This window comes from Mustela nivalis, assembly GCF_964662115.1.
Source record: "Mustela nivalis genome assembly, chromosome: 9".
Classification (NCBI taxonomy): Eukaryota; Metazoa; Chordata; class Mammalia; order Carnivora; family Mustelidae; genus Mustela; species Mustela nivalis.
In genome coordinates, this window is record NC_139028.1 from 62349448 (window position 1) to 62377181 (window position 27734).

The following is a 27734-nucleotide window of genomic DNA, read 5'->3' on the forward strand; positions in this document are numbered from 1 at the left end:
AGACACTTAACCGACTGAGCCACTGAGATACTCCAAAATCTCCCCTTTTAAATCAGAGTCTTCTATGGGGTTTCTTAAAACTGATTGGAGAACATGTATATAACCAACATTATTAATTTTATATTTATCAAACATTATTAACCTTTCAGTTTCCCTGGTTTTTTTTTTTTAATTAAAAAAAAAAAGCAATCATTTGTAATAAAATAGTTGGTGTCTGCTGATGTAGGACTCTCTTTATTTTCTTCTGCCTTTCTAGGGTCATATGTCAGATTCCTCCTCTCCAAAAGATGAAATTGTGGTTGAAACACATGCAATACTACTGCTAAAGCAGAGAAACAGGAAAAAACCCAGATGACCTTGGTATGGAGATGCCTTTTTAGATACACTTTCTTACTTTCTTTTTTTTTTTTTTTAAGATTTTATTTATCTATTTGACAGAGATCACAAGCAGGCAGAGAAGCAGGCAGAGAGAGTTGGGGGGAAGCAGGCTCCCCGCTGAGCAGAGAGCCCGATGCGGGGCTCGATCCCAGGACGCTGGGATCACGACCAGAGCTGAAGGCAGAGGCTTTAACCCACTGAGCCACCCAGGCGCCCCCTAGATACACTTTCAAAAACATAATCTGTGTACATCATTAAAATTAAAAATTTCTGCTCAGCAAAAGACAATGTCAAGAGAATGAGAAAATAAACTACAGACTGGAGAAAATACATGCAATAGATATAGCTGATTTAAGATTGTTATCTCAAATATATAAAGAACTAGTGGTGCCTGGCTGGCTCACTTGGTAGAGCATGCAACTCTTAATAGGGTGGAGAGTTTGAGCCCCTCGTTGGGTGTAGAGATTACAAAAAAAAAAAAAAAAACAAAAGAAAGAGAGAGAGAAAGAAAGAAAAGGTAAAAAAATAATAATAATAAAATATGCCAATAACTATTAAAATTCAAAAGTAAGAAAACAACCAGATTTTTTTTTAATGGGCAAAAGACGTTAAGAGACACCTCACCAAAAATATTCACATGGCAAATAAGCACATAAAAAGACACTCCATATTGTATGTCATTAAAGAATTACAGATTGAAACAAGATACTACTGCTCCACACCTCTTAGAATTGTCAAAATCCAAAACACTGACAACACCAAATGCTGGGGAGGATGTGGAGCAAAAGGAACTCATTCATTGCTGGTGGGAATGCAAAATGGTACAGCCACTTTGGAAGACATATCTGGCAGTTTCTTAGAAAACTAAAAATAGTCCTACATATGATCCAGCAACTGCACTCCTTAATATTTACCCAAGTGAGATAAAAACTTATGTCCATACAAAACCCTGCACAAAGATATTTTTATCTGCTTTATTCATAATTGCCAAAACTTGGACGCAACCAAAATATCCTTTAGTAGGTAAATGGATAAATTGTGGTACAGACAGAAAATGGAATATTATTTAGTGTTACAAAGAAATAAGCTATTAAAGATATGAGATGAGGGGCGCCTGGGTGGCTCAGTGGGTTAAGCCTCTGCCTTCGGCTCAGGTCATGGTCTCAGCGTCCTGGGATCGAGCCCCACATCGGGCTTTCTGCTCAGCAGGGAGCCTGCTTCCTCCTTTCTCTCTGCCTGCCTCTCTGCCTACTCATGATCTCTCTCTCTCTCTGTCAAATAAATAAATAAAAAATCTTAAAAAAAAAAAAAAAGGATATGAGATGACATGGAGGAAACTTAAATGCGTATTACTTAGTCAAAGAAGCCCTTCTGAAAAAGCTACATACTGAATGATTCCAACCATAGGACATTCTAGAAAAGACAAAATTATGGAAACAATAAAAAGATCAGTGGTTGCCAGGAATGGAGGGTAGTGGGGATGAAGTGGCAGAATTCAGAGAATTCTTAGAGCAATAAAAAAAAAACTCTGTATGATATTACAGATAGATATATGTCATTATGTGTTTTTTCTCCCAAACCCATAGCATGTACAACAAGAGTGAAACCTAAAAGTAAACTATAGACTTTGGGTGGTTATAATGTGTCATTTTAAGTTCATCCTTAGTAACAAATCTATCTGGTGAATGTTATCAATAATGTGGAGACTAAAAACACCATCACCCTCCTTAGTCCAGAGGAGTTAGTCCCAAACCCAATTCCTCCACCACCTTCTACAGGGATTTTCAAATTTTATCAGTACAGAAACAACTACTCACACTTCCTTCACTGCACAGAAAGACATGCTAGAAACTACTTCAGGTGTCACCGAGGTGCTATATATCTTGGTATTTGTAAATGAATCCAATGGTTGTAGGAATTCTTAATGCCTTTCCTCCAACAATGACTATTTAACAGGAAGAGAAACTCTCTAAGGATATGATGCTTAAGAATGACACCACCTATGGCTGGTGACGTAAGCTGAGCACTGCACTCAGTCTAATGTGAACTGTAGGAGCACCTGTACTTCCTTGAAGGTCCTCCCTGAAAAGGATTTTCTCTGGGGTAGGGTGACTGGTTACTAATAAAAAGGCAAACAAACAAAACTAAATATAAAACAGGCATTTTTCTAATTGGACCAAACCTCAGGAATGAAGTATCATTGTCAAACCATACTCAATACAAAATTAGAAAGAGAAACTCACTCAACTGTACTGGAAAGAAGTTAACCCTAACAACTCCAAAGCCAAAGTTAATCATGTCTTGGTACCTGACGGTGCTTGAGTTTTCACCCCCATAGGTTCAGTATCTTATCAGTACATCAGGATGAATAAGAACTTTGGAGTCAGATCCCAAGACCTAGATCCTAATCTGAATACTCCTACTTACTAGCTACTTGTCCTTGGACAAATTTTTAAAAAAAAAATCTCTTTGGATGTAGTGTCTGGTGGACTCAGTTGGTAGAGCACACAACTCTTGATCTCAGGGTTCTGAGTTCAAGCCCCACATTGGGTGTGGAGCCTACTTAAAAAAAGAGAGAGAGAGAGAGAGAGAAGAAAAGAAAGGGAAAGAAAAAAGAAAAAATAATCTCTTTGGGTAATTTCCATCTCAGTCAAGCACCACAGCATGGCTATGATGGCTGGCAGTTATGTAGCACTTAAATTATATGCCAGGCTCATTTCTAAGCACTTTGCATTTATTAACTTATCTAATTTTCATAATGATCCAAAGGGAAGGCACTATGATCCTCATTTTAGGTAAGGAAACTGAAGTACAGAGCATTTATTTTGCCCAAGGTTATACTGCTATCAATGAAGGAGCTATGACTTGAACCCAAGCAATCTGACTCCAGAATCTGTGCTCTTACCTACTATGCCTTATTACTTAATAATTTTTTTTAAAGATTTTATTTATTTATTTGACAGACAGAGATCATAAGCAGGCAGAGGGGCAGGCAGGGAAAGAAAAGGAAGCAGGCTCCCCACCAAGCAGAGAGCCTGATACGGACCTCGATCCCAGAACCCTGGGATCATGACCTGAGCCGAAGGCAGAGGCTTTAACTCACTGAGATACCCAGGTGCCCCTAATTTTTTTTTTTTTTTTTTTTTTTAAAGATTTTATTTATTTATTTGACAGAGAGAGATCACAAGTAGACAGAGAGAGAGGCAGGCAGAGAGAGAGAGAGGGAAGCAGGCTCCCTGCTGAGCAGAGAGCCCGATGCGGGACTCGATCCCAGGACCCCGAGACCATGACCTGAGCCGAAGGCAGCGGCTTAACCCACTGAGCCACCCAGGCGCCCGCCCCTAATTTTTTAAAAAGGAAAAAAAAGCCTAAGAACCCTATAAAACAATAGGCAAATGCCATGAACAGGCAATTTTGGGAAAAAGTAAGCTCAGATGACTTACAAATCTATTAAAATGTGTTCAATGTCACTCATATTTTAAGATACTAAAAACTTAAAACAAAATACTTCTTTATATCAGATTATTAAAGACCAAAGAATTTGATAAACACAAGAGTTAGCAAGGGTATCCTTTATCTTAAAGATAAATCATACACAGATGTAGTACAAAAACGTAGTACAAAGACATAGTATAAAAATATTCACTATGGATCATCACAATACTAAAGACTGGAAACAACTTAAATATCCTTCAGTCAGAAACTGACTGAATAAATTTTCAGATGACTGGAATACCACGAATCTTTTTCTATACTGTCTGTTTTTATTCCTGGTCTGGTGTCTGGGTTTACCCAGTAACTTTTGTTAGAATGTCATTCATTGTGTATGAAAAGCTGTAGAGGCTCTGGATGCTATTATATTCCCACAGAGCATTCATCATTTTCCACAAGCAGACAGAATGTGGGCAGATCACCTCACAATCCAATCAGGACATGAGCTGATTCAAGGCTGGCAGTGATCTTTGTTAACACTAGTGAAGCCTAGCCTAGTTTATAGTCCAAATACCAAACCTTAAGGCTACTTACTTAAGTACCATAACACCACATATTATTCCTGCAAGAACTTACCCTGCTTTTATTTTAAAACTATCCTTCAAAAAAAAACTAATCTAATCAAAATGTCATAGCCCACATACTAAGAACATATACAATGCTTATAATTTTTGACCTAATAATTAATTTCCAGGAATCTATCAAATAAAATAACCTAAAATACAGAAGAACTTTTATATAAAAAGATTTTCATTGTGGGGCTTCTAGGTGGTTCAGTCAGCTAAGTGTTTGACTCTGGCTCAGGTCATGATCTCAGGGTCCTAGGACTGGGCCCAGCATTGGCCTCCACATTCAGTGGGGAGTCTCTTTGTCCCCCTCTCTCTGCCCACCCACCCCCCTTGTGCATGCACCTTTTCTCTCTCTTGTTTTCAAATAAATAAATAAATGATCTTTTAAAAAAAGATCTTCATTGCAACTCTACTCATAAGTGTAAAACAAAAACTGAGAATAACCTAAAAATCCAATTTTGAGGGAATGGTTAGGCCAATTATGGGTAGTCTATATAATGTCTGATCATCTTACCATGAAAATTATATAGAAAGACTTTTTAATAATGAGAGCTATTGCATTAATAAGACAGGAAACCATTTAGGTATGAGAGATGCAAGTTGCCAGACTGAATGCCTTATAATTTCAAACATAAAAAACAAAACAAAACAAAAAAACTATTAAACAGGGGTGCCTATCTAGCTCAGTCAGTAGGGTATATGACTCTCAATCTTGGGGTGGTAAGTTAGAGCCCCACAATGGGCATAGAGCCTGCTTAAAAAAAAAAAATTAAACACAGAAATGGCAATAACAAAGGGACAAAGAACAGCAATATAATTGTAGAAATCACAAAAGAAAAAAAATAGTGATTAGATATCAAGTTATCCTGCAAAATTATGTAAGAATAAGGAAAAAGGTTTCCAGAAATTAAGAAATTAAAGCAGGAATGATCATTAAAGAAAAAGGGAGTTGCTGTGGGAAAAGAAAATACACACAAAATAAGGCACAAGACCCTTTTGCCAAGCTTATAAGTGAAGATGGGCTTATAGTTTTTCAAAATATTTAAATAACAGAGACAATGACAGAATATCACAAGTAAACAATTGCTAAATGAAGTTTACAAGCAAACACTGCAATCAACAGCCACCACATCCCCATTCCACAGGAGGAAGAGAACCAGGAAAGAGAGGCAGGCTTTTAAAGATGGGACCAAGCAGAAACTAACTGGTAAAACTTAGGTAAGTCCAGAGATGGAGAAAGAGCAATGCATGTGAATAACAAAGCACAAAGTATGAAGGCTGGACAGGGAATGAATATGATTTGCTAGAGCAGAAAGGTTGTTTGGAAGAGATGTACAGGTCAGATAGGTAGGTTGGGGAATAGGGTTTTCTTTACTTTTATGTGAAAACAATGCCAAATTTGGGGAGAATCTCCCCTGCATAGAATATGCAGGGTCTACTTTTGGGACTCTATCGTAATGTCTACCTGTGTCGGTCACTCAGTTAAATATCTGTTTGTCTGTCTGCTTTTTTAATATAGCATATTACCAGCCACATGAATATGCCTGATTCCACAAGTACAAACATCCTGGGCTGAGGAGAACACTTAGACACTATCACTTACCAGTGTGACACTGGGCACACTACAACTTCTCTGGCCCTCAATTTCCCTATTCCCAAAAGGATAATAGTGCTTCCCTCAACAGAACCATTATGAATGGTTAAACATGATTTAATGTAATGTGTCTGGTACAGTGTTGGCTATATAACTAATACTCATTAAATGTCAAAAACTTCCCCATAAGGAGAAAGAAATATTGTACTTAACATTTTTCAGGGACAGAAATTTCTTAGAATTGTAGGGAAGTATAAGGAATTCAGTGGGGGAAAAAAGATTTTTTTTCTATATATTAGTGGGGCAACTCAAAAGTACTTACTAAATTAATTGCTTAAAAAATGAATGATAATACTCAAATTTCAAGTTATATCTTGCTCCCTTTGCTTAAAAAATTAATCTGGTTTGTACCTTGATCTAGAAAGAATAATGAACAGCCTGGGGCTATAGACTCACAGCCAGAAATTAAATGTTTTTGGTTTTGCAGACCATAAGGTCTCTGTCACAACTGTCTACTCTGCTATTGTAGCATGAAAGCAGTCATAGACAATATGAATGAGTATGGCTATGTTCCAAAAAAACTTTAATTACAAAAATGAGCAGCAGTCTGGATCTGACCTGCTGACTCTAGTTACCAACCCCTGGAACTAAATGTTTGCATCCCCCCAAAATGCTTATGCTGAAACTTAATCCCCAGTGTGATGGAATTTCAAGGTGTGGCCCTGGAAAGGCGATTAGGTAATGAGAGCAAAAGCCCTCATCAGGGGCACCTGGGTGGCTCAGTGGGTTAAGCCGCTGCCTTCGGCTCAGGTCATGATCTCAGGGTCCTGAGATCGAGTCCCGCATCGGGCTCTCTGCTCAGCAGGGAGCCTGCTTCCTCCTCTCTCTCTGCCTGCCTCTCTGCCTACTTGTGATCTCTCTCTGTCAAATAAATAAATAAAATCTTTAAAAAAAAAAAAAAAGCCCTCATCACTGGGATTAGTGTTCTTATCAAAGAGACCCTAGAGAGCTCCCACTTCCCTCTATCAAATGAGAACATAGCAAGATGAACTAGGAGGTGGACTCCAGTGTGACGCTAAACTATATGCACCTTATCTTTCACTTTCCAGCCTCTGGGAACATGAAAAACCAATTTCTGCTGTTTCGGTGGTTTTTTTTTTTTTTTTAAGATTTTATTTATTTGAGGGGCAAGTGGGTAGCTCAGTAGTTAAGTATCTGCCCTAGGCTTGGTCATGATCCCAGGACTCTGGGATCCAGTTCCACATCCTGTTTGTGTTCCTCTCTTGCTGTGTCTCTATCGAATAAATAAATAAATTCTCTAAAAGAAAAAGATTTTATTTATTTGAGAGAGAGAGACAGAGACAGAGATAGCAAGAGAGATAGCACAAGTAGGGAGGAGAAGCAGGCTCCCCACTGAGCAGGGAACCCAATGAGGGGCTCAATCCCAGGACCCTGAGATCAAAACCTAAGCCAAAGGCAGACACTTAACCGACTGAGCCACCAAGGCACCCAAATTTCTGTTGTTTGTAAGTCCCTCAGTCCATGATATTCTGTTATAGTAGCCCAAATTGACTAAGACACATGGATGGGAGAAAGACAGAGTAAGAGTAGAGACCCACAGGATTTGCAAAAGCAGGTATTAAATAAGAGCAAAGTGAAAGCAGTAAGTTTCCTTGTTGAATCCAGAAAAGGCCCAAATAATAAGACACAGTTAGGGAGCACCTGGGTTGCTCAATGGGTTAAGCCTCTGCCATTGGCTCAGGTCATGATCCCAGGGTCCTGGGACAGAGCCCTGCATCAGGCTCTCTGCTCACCCGGGAGCCTGCTTCCCTCTGTCTCTTGGCCTGCCTCTCTGCCTACTTGTGATCTTGATATCTCTCTCTCTCTCTCAAATAAATAAATAAAATCTTTAAAAAAAAAAAAAAAAGACAGGCAGCCTGCACTGGATCAGCCCAGTCAAAGCAACATGACACACACAATAAAAGAGGTTACAGAAGCAAACACAGGTATAGGAACGCTGCAGAGATGAAGGCCCTGTAGATCTAAGCCATATGATTGCCCCCACCATATCCTTTGGATTTACTTTCTGCTCTGTTGGAAGCGAAGACTCATTCACACTACTCCCTAAGGTGAAATGATACCAAAATTAGAAAGAGTATAGGATTTGGAACCATACCACATACATTCAAATCTACCACCCACCAGATAAATACTGTCTTTACGAAGTCTATGTTTCTTCATCTGTAAAATGGGAGTCATATCTAGCTTAACAGGGTTGTTCTTCTCATCTAATCTTCCAATATCTACTCTACAAATTCTGTGTGTATTAAATGGTAGCCTAACTGGCCTGTTGACTCTTTTTGTCTTAACATCTATCATCAACACTCCTTCCTTGGTTCTTCATAATATAAACAGACTCCTGACCCTATCATTCTCCTGCATACTTTTATTGGCTTCACTCTGCCTCCAAGATTTATAACCAGGACCCAATCTACCATTCCAGCCACATTCTTCCATTCCTGCAATACTGATCCCCTCTCCAGCCTTAACACATCTCACTATAACGAGATATGCCATACCTGTCTCCTCTATGAAAGGATGATGATTACTTCAAAACCCTGCCTACTGCCCTCTCCTTTGTGAAGCTTTTCTCACTAACCCAGAGAGAATGACATTAGCTTCCTGTAGGCTCTCATAACATTCTGGACTTAACTCAATGGTAGTAGCATTTATTACCTGTGTTATAATTACTTATCTCTGCCTCTGCCTCCCCAAACTAGAAGATTTCCTTGAAAACAGGGATGATCTTGAAAACAGGTATCTGTCCTAGTGTAAGATAGTGGCTTAAGTCTACGGCCATACCACCCTGAACGCGCCCGATCTCGTCTGATCTCGGAAGCTAAGCAGGGTCGGGCCTGGTTAGTACTTGGATGGGAGATAGTGGCTTAAAAATTTTTTGTTGAATGAACCAATGAGAACAATCTTTAATACTGTTAGCACTATTGGGGCACCAGGGTGGCTCAGTCAGTTAACCGTCTGCCTTTGGCTCAGATCATGATCCCAGGGTCCTGTGATCAAGCCCCACATCAAGCAGCTCCCTGCTCAGCAGGGAGCCTGCTTCTTCCTCTCCTTCTGCCTGCCGCTCCCCTGCTTGCGCTCTCTCCCTCTCTCACTGTCAAATAAATAAATAAAATCTTCAGAAATAATACTATTAGCACCATTTCGTACTAAAGTCTTTCAAAGAATGTACTGTCTGAAGGGAATTGTAGTAAAGCTTTTCTTTACAGTTAAGGCAAAGGTAAACTTTAATAGATTCCAATCTTTTGAGGTTTTTATTTTAATAGTTCTACAGAACCAAACACTGGACAAAACACAAGAGAAATAGCAAAATAGAAGTAAAGGGAAAATAAGCCCACTGCTACTCAGAAAATAAAAACCAAACCAAAACTGGAAATAAGTTATCTTCAAGCCTAAAAATCTTGTGGTAAATACATGTGACAAGGAAGACGGTCTGATAGCAGCTCATGCCAATAACAAGCCAGCCAGTTTTGTTGCTGATAAATTCAGTTGAGTAAGGCTAATGCTACCTTTAGCAGTATTAGGAATCTAGCATCCAGATGGAGAGACAGTCCACCCCATTACACTCTGCACTAGTCGGGCATTATTTAAAGTATAAGGGTATACTTTCCTCTGAAAGGGTAAAGGAAACATCACATATAATCAAAAACTTTTAGGGATTTTTTTTCTAAGGAATCATTTTCCTTCATTAAGCATTGTCTATGTATCCAATACATTCCAAGTACTATACTAAGTGTTGAAAACAAAGAAACATCTTCTCTGACTTCAAGAGTTCACTGTAGTGCCAGACACACAAATGAGGAACTGAAGTCCCGTGACATGAGTGACAGGCATGCTTATGTGGTGGCACAAAGGAAGGTAGCTGACTCCTATGTGGGTGAGAAAAAATTTCACAAAGCACTTGTGCTTCACCTGGGCCTTAAAAGATGAGTATAATTTAGCAGGAAGACAGTGTCTTCTAAGGCAGAGTAAGCATAGGTGACAAAAGGTCAAAAAGGATCCAAAAAGCATATCCATTAACTAGATCACTAAGTAATGTCTTATGGCCAGAAACTTTGGAAAGGGAGGAAGAGAACCAAAGAGATTAATTTAAGAAGTTCAACCTAAAAATTCAGATAGAAATAATCATTTTCTTTAAATACCTGAATATTAGAACTAGGCAAGCAGATTTTACTTCACTAGAAAACTTAACTTTCAAACCATTAAAACTCTCCAAATATAGACAGCAATGAGTAGAGTCACCAGAATGGTAGAAGTATCCCTATTCACGTGTAAGATCAATCTCCCCCTGGTGTTCCAAATCACATCTTCTCTTCCTTCTTCATGACCTGAGCTCATCAGTTAACTCTTTCCAGCACCATCAATTTCTCCCTAATATGAAAATACACAAATCTAATACACAAACATGACTTAATATCATCTTAACAAGAAAAACACTCCTGAGCTCTTGTCCCAGATACTGGCCTTTTTCCTGCCCCCACCTATACAGCAAAGCCCTCCAAAGAGTAGAGAGTATATTCAGTTTCTCCTTTCACACTTTAACCCATGCTAATAGGACCTTTTTGTTTGTTTGTTTCATCACTCTCTAAACTGTTTTTAATAAAGTCACCAAGAAGGACCTCCAAGGTTCCCCAGGGTCAGTTTATAATATAGGCATATTATAAAAGAGTTCAATCAATGAGTATAATCTGATAAAAAGAACTAAGGATCTTTCCAATCAAAACAGCTAATACCAGCCTCACGGAAAGTATAAATCTGGGATAAACCAGCTCAGAGTCTGCACACAACTATCTTCATAGTAATACTATCCATTTCCTTTGGAAAGCCAGAAAGGATAATGAGGTGTTGAAATTAGAGTCTTGCATCATCTTTATCAGTATGAATATCAGCAAACACTCTTCTTCCCTTACATAGCTTCATTACAATTGTCTAACACTTATTTTAATCTAATCTTCTAAATTAGACTGAGGCACAGTTACTAAGTATGAAAGATAATCCCTCTTCCTTCAGTGTTCCTTCTCTAGACATTCTTGTTCTCTTCAAGTCCATCCCTTCTAAGTATCTAGTTCAATGACTTACACAGATGAGGTACTCTGTAAATGTCTAGTAAATAAACTGTAAAACCTAACATATGGGACCTAGTACAAAGTAAATTCCATAAATGCTAACTCCCTCTCCAAAATCATCCTAATTTGAAGAATGCAGAAGTCTGATAAAAACCTCCCTACGGTACATGAACAAGTTGATCTATTTCTCTCTCAGAAGTACCTGCATTGTTAAAGAACCACAAGAATAAGGGACCTAAAGAGAACTTCCGATACCACAGGATATATGAGTGATATCCTGAGGCAACAGAATCTTCCCTCATCACCATAAGTGATTAATCATCAACATGACCCTATATATCAAAAGAAAGTTAAACCATTTCTTTTACTAATTCTTATCATTAAAAAGCCATATACACTTGGCAATCACTGGAAACAAGCTAGTAAAGTCTGGCAGGAAATGTATAATTATTAACATTGGATTTCTCTGGAAAGACAGACAATAATTGTCTTAACTGTTATTCATCCCCTTCTCTTTTCCCACCAAGGACAGCTATTATTATTTTTTCCAGTACTATACTTAGTATCATTTTTTAAAATCTTGTCATGTGTATAGGTATATATATATATGAATATATATGTCATACACATATTTCTGTATAGGGCAGACACCTATTGATGGAATTACCACACGGTAAGAAATGTAGCTCTTCAACCTTACTAAGTGTGGCCAAACTGCTCTCCAAAATGGTTGTACCAGCTTATATCTTCCAGCAGCATATAGTTCTCCATTATTAATTATCAATAACTGATCATAAATCATGCCAAACTGACGGCCTCTCATCATTGGTTTAATTTGTATTTCCCAAATTACCAACGATAGTGAGCATCGTTCCAGATGTTTGTGGCCTTTCAGTTTTCCTCCTCTATGAAATGTCTATATCCCCTCACCATTTTTCTAGTGAGGTGTCTGTCATAGCGATTTGTGGTTCCTCATATATTTTGCCAAATTCATTTTCAAGGAAATAACTGGCAAAATATTGTCAGTTATTTCATTGAAAATATTTTCTTCCACCCCATGGTGTATCTTCTTACTTTATAATATCTTTTATCATACAAAAGTGTTTTACCAAAAAAAAAAAAAAAAAGTGTTTCACCTTTATGTGTCAAATTATCAATCTTTCCTTTATGCTGTTTGTTTGTATGAAGAATACTTCTCTACCCCATTTTCACAGAAATACTTCTAGTATTTCTTAAGCTTTATAGTCTGACCTTTAGTTCATCTGGAATTAATTTTTTGTATATGCTATAAGGTAAAGATCTATTTTTTTCCCCCTGCTTTCTCTAAGGTTGGCTACCTAACCACAACACCTGAATATGGTGTCTTTGCCTCACTGATCTATAATGCCACCTGTCATCTACCAAATTCAAATATATGAGAGCATGTTACTGGACTCTTTATTTTTTGGGGGGGAATTTTTAATTATTTAACATTGGTTATCCAACTATCCTGACACCAATACCTCACTGTTTTAATTAATATAGCTTTATAATAGCTTAATTAATTTGATAAAGTAATGTGCTCCAAAACGGTCTTGACTGTTCTTGGCCACTAAACATCCTTATTGACAAGTTCCACCTTAAAAAGTTTCCTCCTGGGGCATCTGGGTGGCTCAGTCATTGGGTGTCTGCCTTCAACTCAGGTCATGAGCCGGGGTCCTGGGATTGAGCCCCACATCAGGCTCCCTACTCTGCGGGAAGCCTGCTTCTCCCTCTCCCAACCCCCACCCCCCGATTGTGTTCCCTCTCTCACTGTCAAATAAATAAATAAACATATATATTTTTTAAAGTTTCCTTCTGTTCCAAGTGTTCTTGCTTTGTAAATAATGAGTGGCAAATTTCATCAAATACTCTTTTAAGAATCTGTTGAGATGATCTAGGATTTTATTTTCCTTGAGTTCATTAATATAGTGAGTAACATTTTTTTTAAAAGATTTTATTTATATGAAAGATAGAGCATGAGCAAGGGGGAGGAGGCAGAGGGAGAGGGAGAAGCAGACTCCCCACTGAGCAGGGAGTCCAATGCGGGGCTTGATCCCAGGACCCACGGATCATGACCTGAAGGCAGAAACTTAAATGAGCCACCAGGCGCCCCACATTAGATTCTTAATGTTACACTGAACTTGCATTCCTAGAATAAATGCTACTTGTTTATTATTTTTTTTAAATGTACTAACTTAGCATGTATCTCACTTGGGATTTTTTAAATATACATTTAAGAGACTGGCCAGTATTTTTCCTTTCTTATCCTGTCCTAGTATGATTTTGATATCAAGTTGTAAAAGCCCTCCAAAATGAATCTGGGAACACTTTTATTCCCCGGAATAGTTTGCATAAGGATCACCCATCCTGCAATATTTAGATAACCTGTAAAACTCTGTGCCTGGTGCTTCTTTAATGGACAGAATTTTTCTTCCACTTTTTATTTTTATTTATTTATTTTTTTTTTAAAGATTTTATTTATTTATTTGACAGAGAGAGATCACAAGTAGGCAGATAGGCAGGCAGAGAGAGAGAGAGAGGGGGAAGCAGGCTCCCTGCTGAGCAGAGAGCCCGATGCGGGGCTCGATCCCAGGACCCTGAGATCATGACCTGAGCTGTAGGCAGTGGCCTAACCCACTGAGCCACCCAGGCGCCCCTCTTCCACTTTTTATTACGGAAAAGTCTCAAATATTTTTCAGAGACTTGCATATAATGAACCCCAACCTATCCATTCCCCCAGCTTCAACAATTCATTGCCAATCATATTTCATATAATCCCCATCATTACCTTCCCCCACCCCCCCCTTGAAGGAATGATTTCTGAAACAAATCCCACAGATCATATCATCCTAGTATTTCTCCTAAAGGACTCTTTCAAAACATGGAACTAGAAAACTACTGTCACATTAAAAATTCCATAATCTTTAATATCAACAAACATCTACTCAGTATTTAATTTCCTGTCAAATGTTTTTGTAGTTTTTCAAGCCAGGATCCAAATAAGTTCATACACTTAAATTTGTTGTATCTTTTAATCTACAGGTTTCCTTTCTATTGCTCTTCTTCTTCTTCCTCTTCCTTCCCACCTCTCCTCTTTTTCTTCTTCACTTTATTTGCAGGAAAAAAATGGGCCGTGTATCCTGCAGCTCCCAACATTCTGGATTTTGCTTATTACATCCCCATATTACTTATAATATTTATACTATAAACATAAATATAATATTAATATTACCCATATTACAAATAGATTTTACTATTTAAGTTCTTTTTTAGTTATACTTTTATTCATATTTTCTATTTATTCTTGAGTAAGCTCTGACAGTTTGCATTTTCCAGGAAGTTGACTATTTATACTTTTCAAACTCATGGCATAAAATTCCATATTCTATATTTATGGCATTTTTTTTTTAAAGATTTTATTTATTTATTTGACAGAGAGAAATCACAAGTAGATGGAGAGGCAGGCAGAGAGAGAGAGAGGGAAGCAGGTTCCCTTCTGAGCAGAGAGCCCGATGCGGGACTCGATCCCAGGACTCTGAGATCATGACCTGAGCCAAAGGCAGCGGCTTAACCCACTGAGCCACCCAGGTGCCCATTTATGGCATTTTTATATATTTATCATATCTATAGCTGTGTTCCCTATTTCATTCCTAACATTTATGACTTCTTGTTTTTTTCTTTAGCCAATCTTGCCAGAGATCTGTCTATAATATAAATCTTATATTAGTACCTTCTGTGAAATTCCCATTTTGGCTTTATTAATCCTCTTCACTGTTTGTTTTCTATTCCATTAATTCCTGTTATCTTTATTCTTTCTGATCTTTACTTCCTTTGGATTTAATCTGCTGTTACTTTCCTACCTTCTTCAGCTGGCCACTTAACTCAATAATTTCCAGTCTTGGGGCGCCTGGGTGGCACAGTCTTGGTTTCGGCTCAAGTAGTGATCTCCAAAACCATGAGATCAAGCCCACATTGGGCTCTGTGCGCAGTGCAGTCTGAGACTTTCTCTCCCTCTGCCTCACCCCCTGCAGTCTCTCTCTCTCTAATATATACATAAATCTTTAAAAGATAATTTTCAGGGGTACCTGGGTGGCTCAGTCGCTAAGCAGCTGCCTTCAGCTCAGGTCATAATCCCAGGGTCCTGGGATTGGGCCTGCACTGGGCTCCCTGCTCAGCAGGAAGCCTGCTCCCTCTGTTTGTGTTCCCTCTCTCGCTGTGTCTCTGTCAAATCAATAAATAAAATCCTCAAAAAATAATAATTAATAATAATTTTCAGTCTTTCAATTCAAATACCTTGAAGATTCGGGCTCTGGCTCAGGTCATGATCCCAGGGTCCTGGGATCAAGCCCCCCATCGGGCTCCTTGCTCAGCAGGAAGCCTGCTTCTCCCTCTGCCTCTACCTGCTACTCCGTCTGCTTATACTCTCTCTCTGACAAATAAATAAATAAAATCTTTAAAAAAAAGAAATACCTTCAGATTCTAGGACTTATATTTCTTCACGTTAACAGCTCTGAAATTGGGATGTTTCTTACAACTTAAGTCCTATTATTCAGGCAGCAGTGACAATCCCCCTGTCCTTGCTTATGCATAAATGTAGATAATTACAGAATAAGCTTGCAAAAAAAATGTAGTGATTTGGTAGCTATGCCTGGTGGCATGATTGGACAACTGTAATCTCTCAATATTAGCCAACAAACCTATTTAGACCATCTGACAAAGAACTATGAGTCTCATCTGAAAAGCTTTTGTTGAAGCCATTTGGCAAGCTCAAGAAAGCATCAGCATCAAAACTTGCTGGGTGCCAGCAGCGTCAAAGAAAATGATAAGGATAGCTATAGGGCACTCTTTTAAGAAATGCTGTATCACCAATGATCTCTCTGACACAGTAAGCAATACTAGGTAGAAAAACACAAACCTCTATGATTCAATTGAAACCTGATTTAGAAGAATCATGAACAGGAATATCCTAATCTATTACTTCACTTCCTTTTATAAATACATGCTCTAGTCATATGTTAAATCTATAAATAAATTTATAAGAGCTCTTGCAGGAAGCATAAAGTTAAAAGGTCTAAGTGATAGGAAAGCATTGTTTGGTAAATGATAGTGCATCTTACAAAAGATGGCAACCTAAGATTCAATGAAATATAATATAGGCACTTAAATTTTCCTTAGTTTTGCTTTAGCTGTATTCTACAGATTCTGAATGAGTTGTTTCCACTGTTACTCAATTCCAATTATATTCCAATTTCCATGATTTTGTTTTTTACCATACATATATAAGTCTGTTTTTGCACTTTTAATTTCCAAACAGACTAGGAGGGATATTGGTTATATTTGTCAGTAATTTCTAATTTTACTGTATTGGGGTCAGATAACATGGTTTATATAGCAATCTTTGGTATTTGTTGAAACTTTATGAGCCTAATTATGTGCACATTCTATATTCGTTTAAAAGGAATGCATATTCTCTAATTTGGGAAAGGTATGTTTCTCTATAAATGCAGCAGATCAAGTTATTCATAGTATTTCTTTTAGCGGTTACCCTTAAATTTTTAATATATGCATCCAAGAGCCTAAAGTTAATCAATATCTCTATCTCCCTGAACTATATATGGAAACTTAGAACTTTTTAATACTGACCACTTTCCCTCCCAGTTTACATTTTATCCTTGTCCAATATTTTAGTTCCGCTTTGGTTTTGGCCCCCACAAAATAATGATCATTATTTTTGTTTTATATAGTCAATCTTGGCTTAGTTTACACACCAATTTCTCTCTTCACCATGATTTCTTGTATCCTACTTTCTCCTGTTACGTTTCTTTCTTCCTGAAATACATTCTTTAGCATAAGAGTTCTTTCAGAAATAGCATGGTAAATACTCCGTATTTTTGTTTATCTGAAAATATTTTTATTTTTCCCTCACTCTTGAATGATAATTTAGCTGAATACAAAATTCAGATCTCTGTCAACACTTAGAAGACATTATTCTATTTTCTTCTGGCCTCTCTTGTTGATTACAAGATGTCTGATCTCGGTCTGTTGCTCCTCTTTCTGGTTGCTTTTTATTTTTTTTTTTTTTTTAAGATTTTGTTTATTTATTTGACAGAGAGAGAGCACAAGTAGACAGAGAGACAGGCAGAGAGAGAGAGGAAAGCAGGCTCTCCACTCAGCAGAGAGCCCGATGCGGGACTCGATCCCAGGACCCTGACATCATGACCTGAGCCAAAGGCAGCGGCTTAACCCACTGAGCCACCCAGGCGCCCCTCTTTCTGGTTGCTTTTTAAAGTGCCTTTGTTGTTCTACAGTTTCACTGAAATGTGTGTGGTTGTGGGGGTTTTTTGTTGTGGTTGTTCATTTAATTATTTCTAGAGCCTCTTAAGTCTAAAACCTAAGGATTCACATCTTTCTATTAATTCTGAAATATTCTCAAGTCATCATCTCTTTCAATTCCATGTCTCCTCATTCTATTCTTCTCCTTCTGTAATTATTATTACATGTTGGGTCTTCTTGATCTTTCATTTTTCTTCCCCACTTTCAGATTTTCCTTCATTGTTTACTGTTTTGTTCTTAGGATTTCCATATATGTAATTCCCAGTTTACTGATTTTCTCTTCATCTGTGTAAGCTATTGCTTATTTACTGAGCTTTTTTTTTTAACCTAAGGGACTATATTTTTCATTATGTTTAGCTCTTTTTCAAATGTACCTGTTTCATAACATCTTACTCATTTTCTGGGATGTCAATTAATTCTTTAATGTCTTTAGTCACTTAAAATATGTTAATTTAAATTATCATTCAAGCTGCTATTCTACTATGCTGGTTCCCAGAGATATAATCCTCTTGCTTGTTGTATCTACTAACTCTCATTTATGTTAGAAAATGGTTTCCACATGTGTCACATTTAATTATAAGTTCATCTTCAGCTGGGATTCTTTCTTAGAGAATCTCTTCTGGCCCAAGCTGGGAGTACCCCTTGGAGTCTTGTTTTTCCTTTCTCCAGGTGACCCAGGGGTATTACTAGTTTGGAGCCAGCTTTTATATTAATTTCTCAGCCTGGTGATACTTAAACCATATAATATAAACTCAGATCCCAAATATAAGCAAGGCATGTATCTTGCGCTTCAATTCCTCAGAGAAGCCTTTTTGCCCATTTCCTCTCTGCATCGAACCCAGGCAAATCAAGACAAGATTTCTTATTACCGGCTTGTGTCAGTGGGAAGATTTTTCTCTACCCACCCTTGCACTTTGAATGCACATCAAGAATCCCAGTTTTGGGGACGCCTGGGTGGCTCAGTGGGTTAAACCGCTGCCTTCAGTTCAGGTCATGATCCCAGGATCCTGGGATCGAGCCCCGCATCGGGCTCCTTGCTCAGCGGGGAGCCTGCCTCTCTCTCTGCCTCCGCCTGCCTCTCTGCCTGCTTGTATGCTTTCTCCCTCTCTCCTTCTGACAAATAAATAAATAAAATCTTAAAAAAAAAAAAAAAGAATCCCAGTTTTGTGCAGAAGTTTTAGTTTTGGTTCCTTTTTCTACATGGTTAAAACTTAGTCCATTAGGAATAGAAACCAGAAATAACCCCTCACCCCGCCCCATCACCCTACTCCAGGACAGCACAGCATGAGCTCAAGGCTTACTAAAGTTCTGGTTTTTAGTTTCATTTGTATTTCTAGAACCCGGAGATTTTCCTCTATTTCCTGCAAGCTCAGGAATGCACTTTAAAAAAATGTTAGTTCAGGGGCTCCTGGGTGGCTCAGCGGTTAGGTGTCTGCCTTCAGCTCAGGTCATGATCCCAGGGTCCTGGAATCAAGCCCCACATCAAGCTCCCTGCTTGGGAGGAAGCCTGCTTCTCCTTCTCCCGCTCCCCCTGCTTGTGTTCCTGCTCTTGCTGTCAAATAAATAAATAAAATCTTAAAAAAAAAAAAAAAAACTGTTAGTTCTCTATCATCCAGCTTTTCTGGATATTTGTAGCAGAGGAGTCTTCTTAACTCAGTTATCCATCTTGCTAAAAGAGCATCTGGGTTCTCCAACCCAGCACAGCATTCAAAGTCCACTATTATCCAGTAACTGCTTATTTCTGGAATTCCATCTCCTTCCACTCTCCCACACACACTTTTTGCTCCAACAACTCCTACTTACAATCCCTAGAGGTCTCCTTGTTACTTCATACTCCTGTGCTTCTAAATATACTGATTTCCCTCATCTTTATCCTGTCCTCATCCACCTACTAAATACTCGGGGTCAAGTGTCTAACTTTTACTGCAGCCATTCCTGACCCATCCAAGTTTGATCCTCTTCATTGTGAAATGGCTAACATTCCTTGAGCTCTTTATATGCCATGCATTCTAATAATTCACTTAGTCTTAACAACAACCTTCTGATTTTGCTATTACTATCCCCATTTTCTAAATGAGGAAACTAAGGCAAGGTCAAGCAATGTACCCAAGGACACACAGCTATAAATGGCAGAGCTGGAATTCAAATACAGGCAATCTGTCTCCAGATCCTGCTCTGTTAACTGGCTCTCATAATATATACCTTATTGCCTTCTACAATTATATCTTGGATTATGGTTATAAGTGCATTTATTACACATTTCAGTGGCATGTTTATATACTAATCTTCCCAACTATACCACCTTGAAGAGAAAGAAGCATGTTTTTATTCTTTTTGTAGTTCCAGTGCCCAGCATATAGAAGACCCTCAAATGGTTACTAAATTAATGCATGACTGAGGGAAACATCCTCATAGTCACTGCTTTAGTCCGCCTCTCTTCATCTCTTGCCTGAACTACTAAAATAGCCCTCTGGCTGGACTCCCTTCCTTGTTTTTATTCACCTCTTCCCTCCATACTCCAACCAAGCACATTATGATGATGTCATTCCACTTAACTTAAAAATCTTTAAGGGCAGGAATGCCTGAGTGTCTCAGTCAGTTAAGCTTCTGTCTCTTGGGGCACCTGGGTAGCTCAGTCGTTAAGTGTTTGCCTTCAGCTCAGGTCATGATCCCAAGGTCCTGGTTTAGAGCCCCGCATCAGGCTCCCTGCTTAGTGGGGACCCTGCTTCTCCCTCTCCCACTCCCTCTGCTGTGTTCCCTCTCTCAGTGTGTCTGTCAAATAAGTGAATAAAATCTTTAAAATTTAAAAAAAAAAAAAAAAAGCATCTGCCTCGATTTCAGCTCAGGTCATGGTCTCAGGGTGGTGAGACTGAGCCCTGTGTTGGGCTCCATACTGGGCATGGAGCCTGCTTAAGATTCTCTCCCCCTCTCCCTCAAAAAAATCTTTAAGGGCTCTGCATTATCTACGGGATAAAGTTCCAAATTCTTTAAAGATTTTATTGATTGACTGATTGATTGATTTGTCAGAGAGAGAAAGAGAGAAAGAACACAAGTAGGCAGAGTGGCAGGCAGAGGCAGAGAGAGAAGCAGGCTCCCCACCGAGGAGGGAGCCCGATGTGGGACTCGATCCCAGGACCCTGGGATCATGACCTGAGCTGAAGGCAGTGGCTTAACCGACTGAGCCACCCAGGCATCCCAAGTTCCAAATTCTTTAATCACAACTTTGTGATCTAACTTCCACAGTCCCTTCTCTTCTCCCTCCCACTCCAGTCCAAATTTCCATCAATATTTAACCCCTGTGAGTCCCTGAATATGCCAAGAGTCTTCATGCTTTTGTACATACAGGTTCTTCTTCCTGAATGGCCATTCCCTCCTCCCTCATCTGATGAATTCCTATTCTTTTCAACATATAGTTCAAATGCCTCAGCTCTCCTCACTTTCACCTCACTTACCACTTTGTAATGTTATTTGGTGAGGTGTTTGTCCAACCAGGTTATGGAATCTCAGAGACATAAGACAGGGACCATGTCTTATCCATCTTTTTTATTGTATTATCTTACAGAGCACATGCTCCAAAAATGCTCATTGAATTAGTGGAATGCTATTTGACAAACATATCCTATATCCTACACTCAAAAAAACTCAGCTATAAATGAATTCAAGGGTAATAAGCAACTCATCCAGATTAACTGGAATTTAGGCAGGAGTGGAAATATGAATGGACAAAAACAAATACCTCCTAAATTCCTGCTGCTCAATCCTGAATTCTATAGAATAGAGATGGTCCTCCAATGGCAATTAATGTTTAGTTGGTGAGGTTATCTCATTCTGAGTTGTTTCCTGCATTAGTATAACACATAAAGACACTCTCAAACTCTGGACTATATCTCATTAAGGATAAAAAGTTGACTCATTTTACACATTTTAAAACAAATCCTTAAAGATGAGGGGAATTCTTGTCCTTTTACACTACAATCACATGATTTCATTATTCGTTAGTCCTAAATGCAATTTAGGCTGCACACATAGCAAACATTGTCTGACAACTGAGTAATAAACCAGAACTACTTGTCTGTCACAGAAAGAGGAAATTTTTAAAATGTATAATGTTAACCCTAAGTGAACAGGAAGGTTGGGTAGGATTACAATGAAGGGATAAATGAGGTACTATTCAAATTCTGCAATGCACTTTTTTTTTTTTTAAGATTTTATTTATTTGACAGAGGGAGAGATCACAAGTAGGCAGAGAAGCAGGCAGAGAAAGGGGGGGAAGCAGGCTCCCTGTGACCCGGGGCTCAATCACAGGATCCTGAGATCATGACCTGAGCTGAAAGCAGAGGCTTAATCCACTGAGCCACCCAGACGCCCCTCTGCAATGCACTTTTAACACTAAAAATTTTTTGAAAGTTCTACTGCCAGTTTAAAACATTCATTGGCCTTTGTCTAACTTTTCAATTGTTACCCATGGTAGAAGAAAAAGAACTGTCCTAACAGGTCTTGGCTCCTCTTTCTTTCTTTCTTACTAATATTTTATTTATTTATTTATTTATTTGAGAGATTGAGAACACAAGCAGTGGGGAGGGGCAGTGGGAGAGGGAGAAGCAGACTCCCTGCGGAGCAGGGAGCCCACCATGGGGCTTGATCCCAGAACTCTGGGATCATGACCCAAGCAGAAGGCAGACACTTAATCCACTGTGCCACCCACAGGCACCCCAAGGTCTTGGTTTCAAGTTCAAAGGCAGTGTAATTTAGAATGATCACTCTTGATTTCAAATCAAAACTAAATGAATTCTTAAAATTCATTATTATGTAATATATATACTTAAGTCTCATTGGTAATAATTATATTTTATAATATTTAATATGATATATTACACATTATATAAAATATTGTGTATACTATTTTACATATTATATAAATATATATTACATATTATATATATTATAAAAATATAATTATTACCAATGAGACTTAAGTATTGCTGTTGTATATACAACTGACCATTGAACAATACAGGGGTGAGGGGCACTGACCCCTGGTACAGTCAAAAATCCACAGTAACTTCTGATTCCCCAAAACATTACTCATAGCCCACCGCTGACCGGATGCCTTACTAATAACATAAACTGCTGATTAGCATATATTTTGTATGTTATGTGCATTATATACTATATTCCTACAATAAAGCTAAAGAAAAGAAAATGTTACGAAAATCCTAAGAAAGAGAAAATACATTTACGGCACTGTAATGTCTTTGAAAAAAAATCCACTTATAGGTGGAACACAGAATTCAAACTCCTGTTATTCAAGGATCTACGGCAGCTGCAAAGGTAGCTATCTATGTCTGTGTGTTCCTTTATTTTTTTTTTTTAATCAATGGACCAAGACTGTCTCTACATTTAGAATAAAAGCTCCACAAGAAAGAAATCTTTGAATATTTCATTCACTAATGTCTCCCAAGGTCCTAGAACAGTGCCTGGCTGGCAGAGCAAAGGCATTCATTACATACTTGTGAATATTGCTCAAAATGGTCCAAATACTGTAACAGTATATACAACGAGCTACAGCTCCTTGAGAAACATGAAGTAGCCTTCACACAATGTTGCACAAATCAACTGATACTGCATCCAAAAGCAAACTGACAATGCATATAATAAAACAAAACATTTTACACAAGAGTCCTTAAGGTCCTGAAATTTAAAGCTTGCCAAGAAGCTGACAAAAGGGCGCCTGGGTGGCTCAGTGGGTTAGGCCACTGCCTTCGGCTCAGGTCATGATCTCAGGATCCTGGGATCGAGTCCCATATCGGGCTCTCTGCTCAGCAGGGGGCCTGCTTCCCTTCCTCTCTATCTGCCTGCCTCTGTCTACTTGTGTTCTCTGTCAAATAAATAAATAAAATCTTAAAAAAAAAAAAACCACAATTTCTTTCCTTAAAAAAAAAAAAAAAAAAAGCTGACAAAAAACAAAAATGTCACCAACACAACCAAAATTTTCAACAAGCACAAACTCTTACACTCATTTCATAGACAATTCAATTCTAAAAGAGCCATGAGGCTTCAACAACTAAATTTTAAGAATTTCACTTAAAAACCAGTGCATTTACTACAAAATTTAATTTCCAGTATTATAAAGCAGGCTTGACCTTTCTTTTATCAATTGGCCTAACTAGGCCAAAAGAATATTGCTAAGCAATATACCTCTGAATATACCTAAAATTGCTAATTCTATTGCTGTTTCCCACTCAAAAACACAATGTAAATACTTATAAAACTGGTCTTTAGTTTTCCCTATTAAAAGCCATCATGAGCATTTAACTGGGAATCAGACTATGTTTATTGGGTTATTTAGGGGGTACCCTTTTGGTACTTGATTATCTGCTATTCACTCATGATGACGACTAGCTGGTTACATTTTTTTTTTTTTTTTTTTTTTTTTTTTTGGGAGCGAGAGAGCACAAGCCGGGGGGGCAGTAGAGGGAAGGTAGAGACAGGCATGATCCGAGGACCCTGGGATCATAACCTGAGCCTACCCAACTGAGCCACCCAGGTGCCTGTGGTCACTTTCTACTCTGTTTTGGGCCTCAGTTCTCCCTTCTGTAGAATGAGGGACCTGTGTTAAAACAATGGTTCCTCGCTTTCTTTTTCAACCCTTTGAGAATCTGGTGAAAGCTATAGGTGACCTCTCCTTAACAGTGCACATACATGTGTATATAACAATTTTATGAACAGCTATTTACAATAGTAAAAGATTGGAAACAACCTTAATGTCTACCAACTGATGGTTAAGTAAATCGTTACAGCCATTCAACAAACTCCTTGCAGCTGTAAGTAGGATAAAGAAACCTTTCATATACTGATATGAAAAGATTTCCATCATGTATTGTTACATGAACAAAAGCAAGTTACAGTGTATACAATATGCAAACTTTTGTGTAAAAAGATCAAAAACTATACCTGAATTTTTATATATAAACACAAACTGGAAAAAACGAGAATTTTGATGTTCGTGGAAAATGAGTAAAGGGATAGGAGGAAACTTTCCATTGCATACTTTGTTATATTTTTGTTTGCATTATGTCAATACACTGCATACTAAAATTTTAAAGTAAAAAAATTGTATATAACTTCAAGAAGTCCAGGCGACCCACTGAAGCTAGAAGATAAATCCCAAACCCTGCTCAGCAATATTCTTCTATAATGACTTGACTTAATAAGCCTGTAATTATATACACTCACACAAGAACATTTAAGGAAAAACATTTTTCATCACAGTCCTCATAAACATATAAAGTAATTGGTGAATACTCAGTGATTCAATAGATCCTAATTTGGAATCTCATTTTATATAATTTTCCTTAATTATGATACACTTTATGACAAATTTCTTCAAGGGAAAAAGTTTGCACATATTCCCTCTCATGGATCAAATTTCAGACTATTTCACTGAGAAGTCCAGACTTTAGAAATAAGAATACAAATTTCTATCCTATTTGACCATAAAATCAATAGTACTAATAGGGAAACATGAGAAATGCTTTTCTTTCCCATAATCTCAGAATGTGAAGCAAATTAAAGAGCATATGAGAACATCATACAGCACCCATAAATTAGATGACATCTGAGGAGACCTTCTTGCCTGATTTGAGCAGCAATCAGATGGAACTGGGTTTTCATCCTTAAGGCAAATTATTTAACCTCTCTGGGTCTCAGTTTCATCTGTAAAATGGAAATAAAAGTACCTATCTCATAAGGATGTTGTGGAGCTTAAAAGGAGTAACAAGGAACACAGAAAATAAGACTTAGAAATAAAAAGTAAAGTATCCTGGACAGTGGCAGGTGTCCGCTCAAATCACAACAGACTGCATTCTGGAACCTGTAGTTTCTGGGGACTGCACTTTCATACACAAGCAACGCCTTCTTTTCCCTACTGAATTCCCCACACAGAATTCCCATCACAGAAAGTGCAAATATCTGGCCTTTCCTAATTATGCTTCTTGAAAATCTCCTCCTAGGCAAACATTTCTTATCAAATAGCTGTAGATGTTGTATCAATTGGATGTGTCAGAGAGAGTCTGAAGTTACAAGAGTTTTGTTTTGTGGTTTTTACAGGACACTTCCCATGTCAAGTTCAGCACCAAAGAGTGGCAAGCTATGCAATGTAAAGAAAGGCAAGAAGTTTAAAGCAACAGTCCTGCAACAGACTTTTAACTCCCGGGATGATAGCAGGAAACCTACACTGCCATAGAGGTAGAAGCAGCCCCTGCCAACCAATCTCCATTTACGAAACTTTTATACCCCATCCAGTTTTGTTTTGTTTTGTCTCCAGCACTACTGGAGCTTATTAACTTCTGGAATTATTATAAATATAATTAACCCTGATTTACTGCTTCCTCACTCTGTTCTACGCATGCATTTTTCAAGACTGTGAAAACTGCACATCTGAGTTCAAGCTCTCAACCTACTTTACACTCAAGTCTGAAAAGCTCCCTTCACATCCTCAAGTGCAACCCGTCCCCTTAATTCCAGATACTCCATACCTCTCACTGATCCATTCAGGCCCAGGAGCCACTTCTTTACACGCAGTTCGCGCCCCAACTCCTCACCCAACACTACACCAAGCACTTCTCCGATCCTCCAGGGCCCCTGCAAAGTTCGGAACCCTTCTCCCACACACCATTCCAACCTGGCCCTAACTTGTTCCAAGAATGCTGTTTCCCTCCAAACTTCTGACTTCCGTAAGGCGCGGGATCCCCTCACCGCCGTTCCAAAACCATTCCACCCGTACTTCATTCTGAAGTTCAAAATTCACAAACAGATGCACCTGGACAGAGCCCAGTTCCAACCCCACGAGAACTCTATACGGCCGCTCGAGTACGGCCTGGAACCCCCCCACCCCCTAACCAGGCCAGGCCGGGCGCGCTCGGCCTCGCTCCGGACCCCAAGGGGAGGAGGGGAAGCTCCACCTGGCTCTGCGGCCCCGGCGCGCGGCTCCTGCTCCGGCCTGGGCCCCGCGGCGGCCGCGCCCCCGTCCCGGCGCGGGCGGCAGCGCTCCGGCTGGCCGCGGCGGGCGCGCTCGCCCTGCACCTCCGCGTCGGCCTGGCCGTCGTCGCGGGCCCGACGGCGGGCCCAAGTAGGGCCGCGGGCTCTGCAGCGGGGGCAACCCGGGCCCGCCGCGTCGGCGGCGCGCTGAGCGCAGCCTCGGCACAGCGAGTGGCCGCACGGCAGGGCCGCCGCTTCCCCCGGGGTCTCCAAGCACCCGGCGCAGCCCGACTCCTCCGGCCGCGGCGGTGGCGGCGGCTGCAGCAGCGGTGATGGCAACATCAGCAGCGCGGGGCCAGAGACTGCGCCCGGGGCCCCAGTCTTGACTGCCGCCATCTCGTCACAGCGGCCCCGTCGGCCCCGCCGACTGAGAGCCGCCGCTGCCGCCGCGGAAGAGGCCCGCGTACTCGGACCTGCCGCCGCCATCTTGTTTCCCGTTTGAAGGGAGAGTCCGTTGCGAGGGAGAAGAGTAGAGGGCGGGGCAGCGCGGCGGGCGGTGCTGGCTACATATTTATGAGGGGGCGGGGCTCCAGGGACACACGGGGCTGGTTTTCTCCCGGTCTGATTGGCGAAAAGCGGAGGCTCATTGATATTTATGAGTTACCCTATATGCAGTCTTCAGCCTCGCCCTCCAGTCTGCAATTTCCTCTTATTGAACCAGATGAAGTTGAGGACTGAGGGGATTTGGAAATTCTGAGCGATATTAAACTTTATGAAGTAATTACACGTATTTATCCTGCAATACCCTGATAACTAAAGCTAAAGTGAGTGGGAAATATGTGACTTATCCAGAACCTTACCTCAGTGCTTCATTTGATGTGAAGGTAGATGTTGTGACCAGGCCTACTGTGACCAGCAACTACCAAAAATAACAGCTTCTTGTCAGTCCTCATCTCCATATCCTCCCTCTCCACATCCTTCCCGGAACTCCCTTCCCTTGTCTGGCAAAACCATACTTTCCTGGTTTTTTCTCAATGCCTCAGCTCTTTCTTACTCTTTTGAGCCCTCCACCTTAAGTGTGGGTATTCCTCTAGGCTCAGGCCTCAGTTCCTCTTCTCTCTTTGGATGCCACCTCACCCTCACCTCACACTTTCTTCCAGCTGAAACCCCCAAATTGATATCTGCAGTCCAGACCTCTTGACTCCAGCACCATATATTCAACTA

General features: G+C 39.6%; 1 protein-coding gene across 2 annotated transcripts in view; it reads right to left on the bottom strand.

The window, feature by feature from the left end:
- Window positions 1-27026, bottom strand: part of RNF169 (ring finger protein 169) — an 85676-nt gene extending 58650 nt beyond the window's left edge. Inside the window, exon 1 of one of the 2 annotated variants that reach the window (XM_082749679.1) lies at window positions 26495-27026. In XM_082749679.1, coding sequence (XP_082605805.1) covers window positions 26495-26996 — 502 coding nt within the window. In that variant the 5' untranslated portion in view covers window positions 26997-27026. Of the gene's footprint in view, window positions 1-26068; window positions 26388-26494 lie in introns of those variants that run through there. The other variant, XM_082749678.1, reaches the window with a different exon arrangement.
- Window positions 27027-27734: the final 708 nt, after the last annotated feature.